This window comes from Oncorhynchus tshawytscha, linkage group LG19 (genome assembly GCF_018296145.1).
Source record: "Oncorhynchus tshawytscha isolate Ot180627B linkage group LG19, Otsh_v2.0, whole genome shotgun sequence".
In the NCBI taxonomy this organism is placed as follows: domain Eukaryota; kingdom Metazoa; phylum Chordata; class Actinopteri; order Salmoniformes; family Salmonidae; genus Oncorhynchus; species Oncorhynchus tshawytscha.
Genome location: NC_056447.1, coordinates 30,485,108 through 30,497,586, shown reverse-complemented (window position 1 = coordinate 30,497,586; position 12,479 = coordinate 30,485,108). Strand labels below are relative to the sequence as shown.

At 42.8% G+C, this 12,479-nt stretch overlaps 1 protein-coding gene across 2 annotated transcripts in view; it reads right to left on the bottom strand.

The window, feature by feature from the left end:
- Positions 1 to 2,124: 2,124 nt before the first annotated feature.
- Positions 2,125 to 12,479, bottom strand: part of LOC112218614 (semaphorin-3E-like) — a 45,041-nt gene continuing 34,686 nt past the window's right edge. The window contains exons 9-17 of one of the 2 annotated variants that reach the window (XM_024379554.2): positions 10,223 to 10,292; positions 9,991 to 10,135; positions 7,694 to 7,919; positions 7,268 to 7,359; positions 7,101 to 7,142; positions 6,541 to 6,707; positions 6,150 to 6,217; positions 3,920 to 4,056; positions 2,125 to 3,833 (exon numbers count right to left, since the gene is read on the bottom strand). In XM_024379554.2, the coding sequence (XP_024235322.1) occupies positions 3,225 to 3,833; positions 3,920 to 4,056; positions 6,150 to 6,217; positions 6,541 to 6,707; positions 7,101 to 7,142; positions 7,268 to 7,359; positions 7,694 to 7,919; positions 9,991 to 10,135; positions 10,223 to 10,292 (1,556 nt within the window). In that variant the 3' untranslated portion in view covers positions 2,125 to 3,224. Of the gene's footprint in view, positions 3,834 to 3,919; positions 4,057 to 6,149; positions 6,221 to 6,540; positions 6,708 to 7,100; positions 7,143 to 7,267; positions 7,360 to 7,693; positions 7,920 to 9,990; positions 10,136 to 10,222; positions 10,293 to 12,479 lie in introns of both variants that reach the window. The other variant, XM_024379553.2, reaches the window with a different exon arrangement.

The window sequence follows — 12,479 nt, the reverse complement described above, 5'->3', positions numbered from 1 at the left end:
ATACCATCCGGTTGTTCTTTCTCTCTCTCCCTCGCTCGTGAGTCATGAGGTGTGTAAGTGGGTGGGGCGTCAGTGCATCTGATGGATCGGGGGGTTTTCTCACATCCCTTATCTCACACAAACAGACATGTGCACAAATAAGTAAGAGACTCATTGTGAGTAAGGGGTTTCAGCGTGACCTCAAAATGTGCCCCACTCACCCACACTCACACACTGAGGCAGAGACTAGAGTGATTGAGACCTGTAGGTACAGCAGGGTGAAATTGGGAAGATGTGTTGACTGCTTAAGGCCGGAGCTGCACAACACTGACATACTGTGTGTGTTTTCATACTTTGTTTGTTTCTACAGTGTATGTGTTTGCAATGTGTGTTTTGTTTTACAGTCTGTGTTTGTACGGGTCATTGAGGTCATTGAGGTGGACAGAGTGGATGGGTGCTGACCGCTGCCGATAGACTATACTTTTCTACTATTTGAGTACTGGTGCCTCTTCTAGAAATACCCCATTTTTAATTTTTATTATTATTATTATTTTTTACCTTTATTTAACTAGGCGAGTCAGTTAAGATCAAATTCTTACTTAGAATGACGGCCTAGAAACAGTGGGTTAACTGCCTTGTTCAGGGGCAGAACAACATATTTTTACATTATCAGCGCTATTTAATATGAGGTCTATCTAACCCTATCTAATATGACCTCCACAACAGTACAGACACCATTTTCTCCCCAGCTAAAGCCCTGATATACATACCTGAGAAATATTCAGAAATAGCAATGCATATAAAGACTGCAGGAAGTGAAAGCTGAGCTCCTGAATCACAGATATGAGAAATGCAGAATGGAGAGATGAATAAAAGAATAATCAACCATTTATTAAATCGAAGCTTTAATCTGGGTTGAATGTTTCAGATGAAGTGTATGTATGATATAGTGAAGGGAGTAAAATCATCAAACGTGGGACCACAGGGGAGTCTGTTCTCTTCTCTCGTGTGTGGGTGTGTGGTGAATATGACACAACATAGATAACAGACAACCACGGAGCACTATCTGCCCTTCATGCTCCAGGCTTTCATCTAGTCGAGTCACTCACACACACACACACACACACACACACACACACACACACACACACACACACACACACACACACACACACACACACACACACACACACACACACACACACACACACACACACACACCATTTCATACGTAATAAAGTGTTATGCTGCATTAAGCACTGATGGAAACATCACTGTGCTGCTGATGGGAAGGAGAGGAGAGAGACACACACACACACACACACACACACAGACACAGAGAGACACAGAGAGAGAGCAATGGGCTGAGCAGCTAGCGGGTCTACTGGCTGGGCTGGGTGTTAAGGGTGATGTAACATTGTGGTGTAACACCCACTACCTGAGTGACAGTGCTAAGACAGAGAGGGGTAGCTGTGGTGAGGTGGTGAGAGAGAGGGTGTTAGGGGACTTATAGACCGTTGCTATGGTAGCCAGTGGAACAGATCAGCTGTGTGAACTCCATCCATCATGTGTGTCATGTGTGTGTGTGTGTGTGTGTGTGTGTGTGTGTGTGTGTGTGTGTGTGTGTGTGTGTGTGTGTGTGTGTGTGTGTGTGTGTTATTATTGATAGCTGAATCCTAGAGGTGACACCGGTGAGAGAGCATACATATTTTTTAATGTCAGGTATGAGGTAGGGTAGAGGGGAGACACACACACACACACGTACACACACACACACACACACACACACACTTTATATTTAAGCCAAAACACTTACTCAACGAAAACACCTTGATGAACGTTACATTGTCAGAATGTGAAACAGTTTAATTCCTCAGATAAGTTTGAATATTAATGAGACAGGCTCCTAGCCAATGACATGCTTGAATGGTCACTGTGGCGCTCTTCCTTATTCCAGAGGGAAAATGTGGTGACGTAGATTGGCTTCTGTTCTGGTTATTATGAACTCCATCTCTAGCATCATTACTGACCCCGGTGACAGAGAGAGAGGGGAAGAGAGGGGGGAAGAGAGTGAAATAGACAGCCATGCAGGAGCTGATATGAATAATCATCAATCAACTCTTTATAATTACCAGTTGAAGACACTTCACATTTAAGTTGGACATTTATTGAAGGGGAAATGCACTGTTGAGATACACTGTGGATATCATTTCATATCTAAAGACTCAGATGAAGTATCTATAACTTCTATTGCGGGGTTACATCTATTCCATTTGATAGAATCCATGTTCCATCATCAACAGTAGATTCTCCAAACTGTTTATATTGTTCAGTGGTATTCTTTGTTGAATATTCTCCAAGATGTTTTTATTGTTCAGTGGTATTCTTTGTTGAATATTCTCCAAGATGTTTTTATTGTTCAGTGGTATTCTTTGTTGAATATTCTCTGAGCCGCACACACAGAATTCCGCATGAATGTAATCATTCAATGATGTCAACTTACCTAGAATTCTAAATCTCATGTGAAACCACATGAAATCACAAGTTAAACCATATGATCTGACAAAGTATGGTAGATAATACTCGCCTACATCGTCATGAAAGTTAACATTTAATTCTACAGTAAAACAATATCACAGCACTGTTTCCAGTTGAATAAAATCAAAAGCACTACTAAACTCAAAACAGATACCTATAATAATAATAATCATGTAATTACAGTAAGACACATTAGAAAGAAACACTACTTTTTGATGTGCGTATGCGCTATGTATTTTCTAATCAGTGGTTTTTACCACGAGCAGCTCAAGAGTATCTCTAGAAACATACACATGTTTTATTTCTAATGAATCTGTTTGAATGTCTGTTATCTGTGTGTTCATCTGGCATGGCTGTGAATCCTTTGTCCGCTCAGAGAGGCCTGCTGTCAGTTCTGTGGTCTTAAAGTCAGAGGCCACGTCGTTCCAAACAATTAGTCTGTTCTACATGCCTTCGATCTGACGGACACTCAGGGAGAGACACACTCTGCATATCTACCAGTGGCAAGGTTTCCACCAGAAACCAGGGAAGGAAAAACACAATATAACAAAGTCTGGATATTAGAAGGAATAAGACAATATGTTCAAGTCTAAGAGAAGACAGTGCCACGTTTTAGCTTTGTTGGTTGTAGTATTCTCTACTGAAAAAAAGTGTCACAGTGTGTGTGTGTGTGTTGTACAGTCTCTACCCTCTCACTCTCTCCCCCCTCAGTTGTCCAAGGTGTGTCTGGGGGCTCGGTGTGGGTCTCCTTTCCCCCTCCCCTTCCTCTCTCCTACTTCCATTGGCTGGGTGTATCTGCGTTTAGTCTTCCTGCGTCTCTTCCCTGAGCACCAGACCCTCTCACAGTACTCCTCCACCTGCTGGGAGTCCCCATAGCCTATCAGCTGGAGAAACTCCTTGTACCACAGCTGTGAGGAAGGGCCTGGTCCTGGGGCTGGCAGCCTGGATGTAGTACCAGGGCCTGGCAGCCTGGAGGTAGGGCCTGGAGCTGGGGCTGGGGCTAAGGATAACCCTGGCAGGGCTCCTTGTAGCCTGGAACTTGGGTCAGAGTTGGAACCAGGGTGGGGGCCTGGAGAGGTATCTATAGGGAGGTGACAGGTTGCTTTTTTCTCCCCCTCTCCCTCCCCCTCCTCCCCTGTCCTGTGTATCAGGGCCCCAACCTTCTGCCCTCCCAACACGTGTAGCGTGACCCTCAGTAGGGTGTGGACATAGCCATGTTCCACCGTCTGACACACGTACACACCAGCATCCCCGCTCCGAACACGCAGGAACAGCAGCCCGTGGGTTGTGATAACTACACGCTCATCACCTCCGACCTGGAGGTAGGGAGAAAAGGGTAAGGTTAAAAAGAGATGGGAAAGCAGGGAATTGGGGAGGAAAGTGATGTTTGTGTGTGTCTCACCTCCTCTCTGTCTGGGTCCCTCTGTATGTACCACATGACTCTGGCCTGTAGAGAACGAGGGGTACACTCTAGTAGAGTACTGTTACTCTCTACCCCATACACCTGCCTCTCCGCTGCACCCTGGTACTGCTCCCCTACTGAGACATCAGGAGACATTAGATGTGAGATATAAAAAAGAGGACAACATAGTAATTCAACTTACAGTGATCTCTTTTATCCTCATGCCTGTCACACAAAGCTTCTCTATACACACTTCTCTATCATCCACAGGTACATTTTTTTATGGACCTGAGCTTCAAAATTATAAGCTGCATGAAACATACCTCATAGGAGGTAAATCTCAGATGGGACAGCTTCGCACACACACACACACACGCACACGCACACGAAATGTCAGGACTTTTTGGAGTGTAGAAATGTTTGACCATTAAAATATTCCTATATTCCTTAACCCAAAGATTTTCCAAAGATTGGTAAACTGCCGCGGTCATCCCCCTCTTCAAAGGGGGAGACACTCTAGACCCAAACTGCTACAGACCTATATCTATCCTACCCTGTCTTTCTAAGGTCTTCAAAAGCCAAGTTAACAAACAGATTACCGACCATTTCGAATTCCATTGTACCTTCCCAGCTATGCAATCTGGTTTCAGAGCTGGTCATGGGTGCACCTCAGCCACGCTCAAGGTCCTAAACGACATCATAACCGCCATCAATAAGAGACATTACTGTGCAGCCGTATTCATCGACCTGTCCAAGGCTTTTGACTCTGTCAATCACAACATTCTTATTGGCAGACTCGACAGCCTTGGTTTCTCAAATGATTGCCTCGCCTGGTTTACCAACTACTTCTCTGATAGAGTTCAGTGTGTCAAATCGGAGGGCCTGTTGTCCGGACCTCTGACAGCCTCTATGGGGGTGTCACAGGGTTCAAACCTCGGGCCGACTCTCTTCTCTGTATACATCAATGATGTCGCTCTTGCTGCTGGTGATTCTCTGATACACCTCTCTGCAGACGACACCATTCTGTATACTTCTGGCCCCTCTTTGGACACTGTGTTTACTAACCTCCAGACGAGCTTCAATGCCATACAACTCTCCTTCCGTGGCCTCCAACTGCTCTTAAACGCAAGTAAAACTAAATGCATGCTCTTCAATCGATCACTGCCCTCACCTGCTCGCCCGTCCAGCATCACTACTCTGGACGGCTCTGACTTAGAATATGTGGACAACTAAAAATACCTAGGTGTCTGGTTAGACTGTAAACTCTCCTTCCAGACTCACATTAAGCATCTTCAATCCAAAATTAAATTTAGAAGTGGCTTCCTGTATCGCAACAAAGTATTCTTCACTCATGCTGCCAAACATACCCTTGTAAAACTGACCATCCTACCGATCCTCGACTTCGGTGATGTCATCTATAAAATAGCCTCCAACACTACTCAACAAACTGGATGCAGTCTATCACAGTGCCATCCGTTTTGTCACCAAAGCCCCATACACTACCCACCATTGCGACCTGTACGCTCTCGTTGGTTGGCACTTGCTTCATACTCGTCGCCAAACCCACTGGCTACAGGTTATCTACAAGTCTCTGCTAGGTAAAGCCCTGCCTTAGCTCACTGGTCACCATAGCAGGACGCGCTCCAGCAGGTATATCTCACTGGTCACCCCCAAAGCCAATTCCTTCTTTGGTCATCTTTCCTTCCAGTTCTCTGCTGCCTATGACTGGAACAAACTGCAAAAATCTCTGAAGCTGGAGACTCGTATCTCCCTCACTAGCTTTAAGAACCAGCTGTCAGAGCAGCTCACAGATCACTGCACCTGTACACAGCCCATCTGTAAACAGCCCATCTATCTACCTCATCCCCATACTGTATTTATCTTGCTCCTGTGCACCCCAGTATCTCTACTTGCACATTCATCTTCTGCACATCTACCATTTCAGTGTTTAATTGCTATATTAAAATGACTTCGCCACCAATGATATTTATTGCCTTAACTCCCTTATCTTACCTCATTTGCACTCACTGTATATAGACTTTTTGTTTTCTTTTGTTCTACTGTATTATTGACTATGTTTTGTTTATTCCATGTGTAACTCTGTGTTGTTGTATGTGTCGAATTGCTATGCTGACTATTGTTTTCCTACCTTTTCGGGACTTTCAGGTGAAATATTAGGACTTTGGGGTCCTGATAATGTAGGAAAACAAATACACACACACAGACTGACCATCAATCTGTAGCCCGTTGCACAGCTGTACAGCGTTGCCATGGCGAACATCCTGTCTCCTGAATCGTCTACTGAGAGAGAGGGGTAAGGGAGGAGGGTGTTAGATTGGCATTTGAGAGAGTGAGATAAGGACAGAGAGGAATTAGAGAGGATAGAGGTGCTGGATGAGGTGCTAATGAGTGATATGTGATCCGTCTGCACCTCTGTGCTTGTGCACATGTGCATGAGTCTGTGTCTGTGTCTGTGTCTGTGTCTGTGTCTGTGTCTGTGTCTGTGTCTGTGTCTGTGTCTGTGTCTGTGTCTGTGTCTGTGTCTGTGTCTGTGTCTGTGTCTGTGTCTGTGTCTGTGTGTGACTGTACATGCCTGTGTGTCTTGTGTGTTTGTGTCTCACCTCTTGGTGTAAACCCCAGCAGGGTAGTATCGTGAGCAGGTGATTCCATCCCAGGCGCAGTAAGGGTCCCTCGCTAGGCAACAGTCGGCACACTCAGACCCGTACAGGTCACACTGATGGAGCCTCACCTGAGCCACACCAACCTCAGAACCCACATATAGCTGTTGCTATGGAAATGACAAAACAGGGACAGAAATGAATGGAGGTACACATTGGAGTATATATCAAGCACAGGAGGATGGTGACACCTTAATTGGGGAGACAGGGCTTGTGGTAATGACTGGAGCGGAGTCAGTGGAATGGTATCAAATACATCAAACACATGGTTTCCAGGTGTTTGATGTCATTCCATTTGGTCCGTTCCAGCCATTAACATGATCCGTTCTGCCCTCAGCAGCCTCCTGTGATATCAAGAACATAAAATGCATTACATTCCCCACATTCAGATGTCAATACACTGTGATCCTGTGGTTAGATGAAGGTACTACAGTTTTAAACAACCGCACAACATTGTTTTTTAAATTAATTTAACATTTTAAGACAATACATAGTTTTCATACCCGTTTAGCTGATATGATGATCTCAGTTATTGGAAAAGGGACCTATAAAGAAGTAAAATATATATATTTTTAACTTCCACAATTAAATCGAATTGTTGAGTGCCAATCTTCTTTATGTGTGCAATGACTATTGTTTGCCACATGGTGGCGGTGACTAACAACAGTACCTTGAACACCTGCAGTTCCTCCAGCAGCACTTCCTCTATGGTGTCTGTGTCTTTGTTGTAGATGGTGATAACCTTCAACACCACAGAGTCGCCTATGGGAGAGAGTATCATCTGATGTAAATGTAACCCTTTCACCAATACAACCACCCATTCAGAAAGGAAATCCAAATGGAAGAGTCAAAGCCTTTGTTTTGGGATGTCATTGCCTCTCTCTCTTCATCTTGTCTCTGTAGATTGTGATTGTAATGCACATTTTTGGAGATCAAAATATTTTAAGCAAATTCTCATGAAAGACAGATTGAGTGACTTTAATAATTTGAATACTTTGAACACTGGGCATACAGTGAGTGATACTGTATGCCCAGTGGAGGGAGCACTAACCCTGAAGATACAGTACACAGCACTGGACAATTTCAGGATTTGTACCTGTTCCTATATACAGAACATGATAGTGTCCATCCTGGGCCTGGACACGGTCCACAGCAATCTGAGTTAGTCTCCTCCCCCCTGGCTCTGTCTGCAGTAGAACTGGTCTGCGGTGGAGGGGGAGGACCGGGCTAAACATGATGGGGTGGGAACGCACGAATCGCAGAACCTCATCAGGGAACTCCTTAGAACCTGAGAACCCACCACCATTCACCTCACTGGCACACTGGAAAGAGAGAGAGAAAGAGAGAGAGAAAGAGAGAAAGAGAGAGAGAGAGAGAGAGAGAGAGAATACATTTTGGAATAAGAAAATAGCATTACACTTTAGCATTACACAAACTACAATGATTCACTGGCGTACCAGACACCCCTCCTGCCCTGCAAGGCTCGAACAAGCTCTGAGAGCCAATGCGCCTGTCTGACATAGTTGTCTATTTTTCGTTATATACTGTATACAGTACCAGTCAAAAGTTTGGACACACCTACTCATTCAAGGGGTTTCTTTATTTGTACTATTTTCTACATAGTAAAATGACAGTGAAGACATCAAAACTATGAAATATCACATATGGAATCATGTAGTAACCAAAAAATATATATTTGAGATTCTTTAAAGTAGCCACCCTTTGCCTTGATGACAGCTTTGAACACACTTGACATTCTCTCAACCAGCTTCACCTGGAAAGCTTTTCCAACAGTAATGAAGGAGTTCCCACATATGCTGAGCACTTGTTGGCTGCTTTTCCTTCACTCTGCTGTCCAACTTCTACCATCTCAAATGGGTTTTTTGGTTACTACATGATTCCATATGTGTTATTTCATAGTTTTGATGTCTTCACTATTATTTTACAATGTAGAAAATAGTCAAAATAAAGAAAAACTCAATACGTTACAGAAAGAGATTAAGTGTCCAGGTAGGTCTGGGACAGGTCGTCTGGATACTGGACAGCCAACAACTTGGCAGATGCAAACAGATGATCATCTTTAGCGACCAACTGTTCTTGAGGGCTCAAAAAAAAAAAAGTGGTTTGCGATTTTGTTCAAACTGGTGAACTGGCCTTTGAGTTGTGTGGTTGCAAAATCAACAGTCCCTTATCTCTGGTATATCTTGGCATGCCTCATTCAAGATACGTTCAAATTATGTGAAGCACAATGGACATATAATGCACAATGTCTCAGGAAAGACCGTTTGGGTTGTCAATACTCAGTATAGAAAACGGTTGGGCCGGCAACCTGGACCTACAGGCCGCTGTGAAAAGATTTGCACATAAAAATGCAAGGCGACGCCATGGCGTATTGCAGCTCCTATAGGCCTCTACATAGAAAAAAAGAGATTAGCATTAATAATACAATCTTAGAAAAAAAGGTTCCAAAAAGCTTATTCAGCTGTCCCCATAGGAGAACCCTTTTTGATTCCAGGTAGAACCATTTTGGGTTCCATGTAGAGCCCTCTGTAGAAAGGAGCCAAAATGGTTCTACCTATAACCAAAAGGGTTCTTCAAAGGGTTCTCCTATGGGGACAGGTTTAGGTAGAACCTTTGTTTTTTAGACTGTAGACTGGTTTTACGGACTTTACACCATTTTCTATCCAAGCTGGGAGAGAGCGTGAGGACGGCTCATGTCATGCAGATTCAGGTAAGCTATACAGGAGTGTGGTATATTTTTAAGAAATACGTTGGTTGCTGATTAGTATGCTGTTGTCTCTAACATTCATTTCACAATCTGCAATGTTTGAATTTCCAACTTTAATACTGAACCAGTAATTACATTGTTGCCACCAGCCAGCAGTCTAAATGGACGCCCTGCGACACCATGTGCTGGGAGGTCCAGAGAAACTGCGTTATGCCAGTGCAATGATTGCTACTAAAGCTGTGTGTTACTGTATAAAAACATAATATAGCATACTTGTATTGGATTCAGGCCTAGATTGTCCTCTTCCCTGATGTTAGCTGCAGAGATAGCTACAGTAGCTATGACATTCACAGGAAAGGTTCAACAACAACTTGTAACACTATGTATCTGCAAAGGGTGGCTGCCACAGACAGGGGAGTGCTGAGAATGTAAAATTCTGCTGCTTGAATATCACCTTTTTCAAAATTATTGTTGAAATTGTATGGTTTGGATATATGGAGTTTGCTGTGATGGAGGTGCACCGCTTAAGCAAATTCATAAACGACCTTATCATGTTACATCCACCATGCAGTGCTTGGACCCTTATTCATCAGGTTTGGAGAGGCAATCAGGTATATTGATAAGTCAGTAGATGTTGTCGCTGTGGCTGTTGGAACAGGACTCACAGATCCGGGGCGTGGGTAGGGGACCCGGCCTTCGTAGGGGGTCCAGTGGTGCTCTGGTCTCTCCCGGTGGGCAAACTGGCCATTGAACGCTGCTCGCACATCATCCATGTGGTACACACACACCGCATAGCCCTGGAACACAGCACTATGGAGGGGAGAGAAATGTATGGTGATATATTCATTTCAATATACCAGTAAATGGTAGGAACATTACAAACATGACTCAGCTGACCTTGTAGTGCTGAAGAGGCCAAAAATCTCTGGATTCTTCTCATCCTTGTTCTTCAACACAAATACATCCTCTGAAATGTGACATTTAATAACAGATGAATTTATTTGGAATACATGCATAACAATCAGCTAATGAGGCGTGATTTCGCCTGACATAGTAAATGTTCTCACTCGTCAGGACACTGTTGTTCAGAGGCGCTAGCCAACATCACAGCTAAAACAATCACTTCTGAAGCTGGAAAGACTGTAAACTAGCTGCAATGTGTTTCATTTGACCTTTTTTCAATTGACCTTTTTTTATGCCAGCTGATTCATTATTTTAGCTGGCTGAGAAACGCTTCCTGCTTTTCTGTCTCATCCTGACTCCTGAAATGTTCATTACTATGGGACAGCTGAAGATCTAATTTTAATATTAAAACAATGTTGCAAATATTGAAGAGAAAGACAGCAAGGTTTACGCAAATCTCCTCCATTGAACACGAAATGTTAGTCTAAAAGTAATGTGAGATAATTTCTAGATGCTTTTTATAGTGGAGATCAAGTTTATACATTGCCTGGCTGGGCTGATGAGACAGAGGATTGTGCAGTCAGATGGAACAGAGTAAATAGCCATTTTAACGTCATAGATTTAGCCGGTGGTAACTTGTGGAATAGATACCCGCTGAAATGCAGTTTTGGCAAATCAGTATTCAGGATTAGACCCACCCGTTGTATAAACATTGTTATGGAGTTGCTACTGTAAGAGAGTTTATAGCTACTGGCTACCTGCTGTTAGCTAAAAAACCTAGCTAGTAAATAAAAAAATGGACAATAAAAATGACAAAGGACAGGAAAAAGGACGGGAAAACAAATAACTAAACTTACACAAGCAAGAGAAAACAATTCAGACAGAAAACAAGAAAGGTGGGCTTGGTTTATGTTCTAAAACACCTAGGTACAACTAGCCAAGTGCAAACCAGCTGTAACATCTACTGTATCCAGCTGTAATCAACTAAGATGGATACATTTACAAGCCCCAAGCTCAGCAACCTTGCTATCAAATATGCAGAAGGTATTACCAGTGAAGCAGGGAAGAAAATTATAAAGCAAAGGTTTTAGACGAGCACCCAGAGACCCTAAGAGCAGACTTTATTCTACAAAAAAACAAAGAAATCAATGTGGATCTTCAATTTTTCACTGAACGTCCAAATGTTTGGCATGCAGCCCAGCGCAAAGCAAACAAACATCTTAAAATGTCTGGAAACAAGACCATGAGACAGTTGTATGTGGACACAACCCCAAAATGTAATTCATATTAATATACAGTGGGGCAAAAAAGTATTTAGTCAGCCACCAATTGTGCAAGTTCTCCCACTTAAAAATATGAGAGAGGCCTGTAATTTTCATCATAGGCACGCTTCAACTATGACAGACAAAATGAGAATTTCTTTTCCAGAAAATCACATTTTTAATGAATTTATTTGTAAATTATGGTGGAAAATAAGTATTTTTTTCTCATTTTGTCTGTCATAGTTGAAGTGTACCTATGATGAAAATTACAGGCCTCTCTTTTTAAGTGGGAGAACTTGCACAATTGGTGGCTGACTAAATACTTTTCCCCCCCACTGTATATAATAATGGAACAGTAATGATCAGATGCCAGTCTAGAGCTGTTTGAAGAAGAGTTCGACAGAATGTATCCTTTAGTGGGTGATGAACTAAAAACGGACGTCTCCACTAACAATGCCTGCAACACCCAGAACTTTCTAACAGGTATATAGCCTTGCTACTCTTTTTCAAATGACTTTTTACTGTTGTTTTATTTCTTTATTTACACACACACACACACACACACACACACACACACACACACACACACACACACACACACACACACACACACACACACACACACACCTTTTTCCGCACCATTGGTTAGAGCCTGTAAGTAAGCATTACTGTGTTACTGTAACACCTGTTGTATTCGGCGCACATGACAAATAAACTTTGATTTGATTTGATTTAATTAACAAACTATAGTTTTGGCAAGTCGGTTAGGACATCTACTTTGTGCATGACACAAGTAATATTTCCAACAATTGTTTACAGACAGATTATTTCACTTATAATTCACTGTATCACAATTCCAGTGGGTTAGGAGTTTACATTCACCAAATTGACTGTGCCTTTAAACAGCTTGGAAAATGACAGACAATGATGTAATGGCTTTAGAAGCTTCTGATAGCTAATTGACATAATTTGAGTCAATTGGAGGTGTA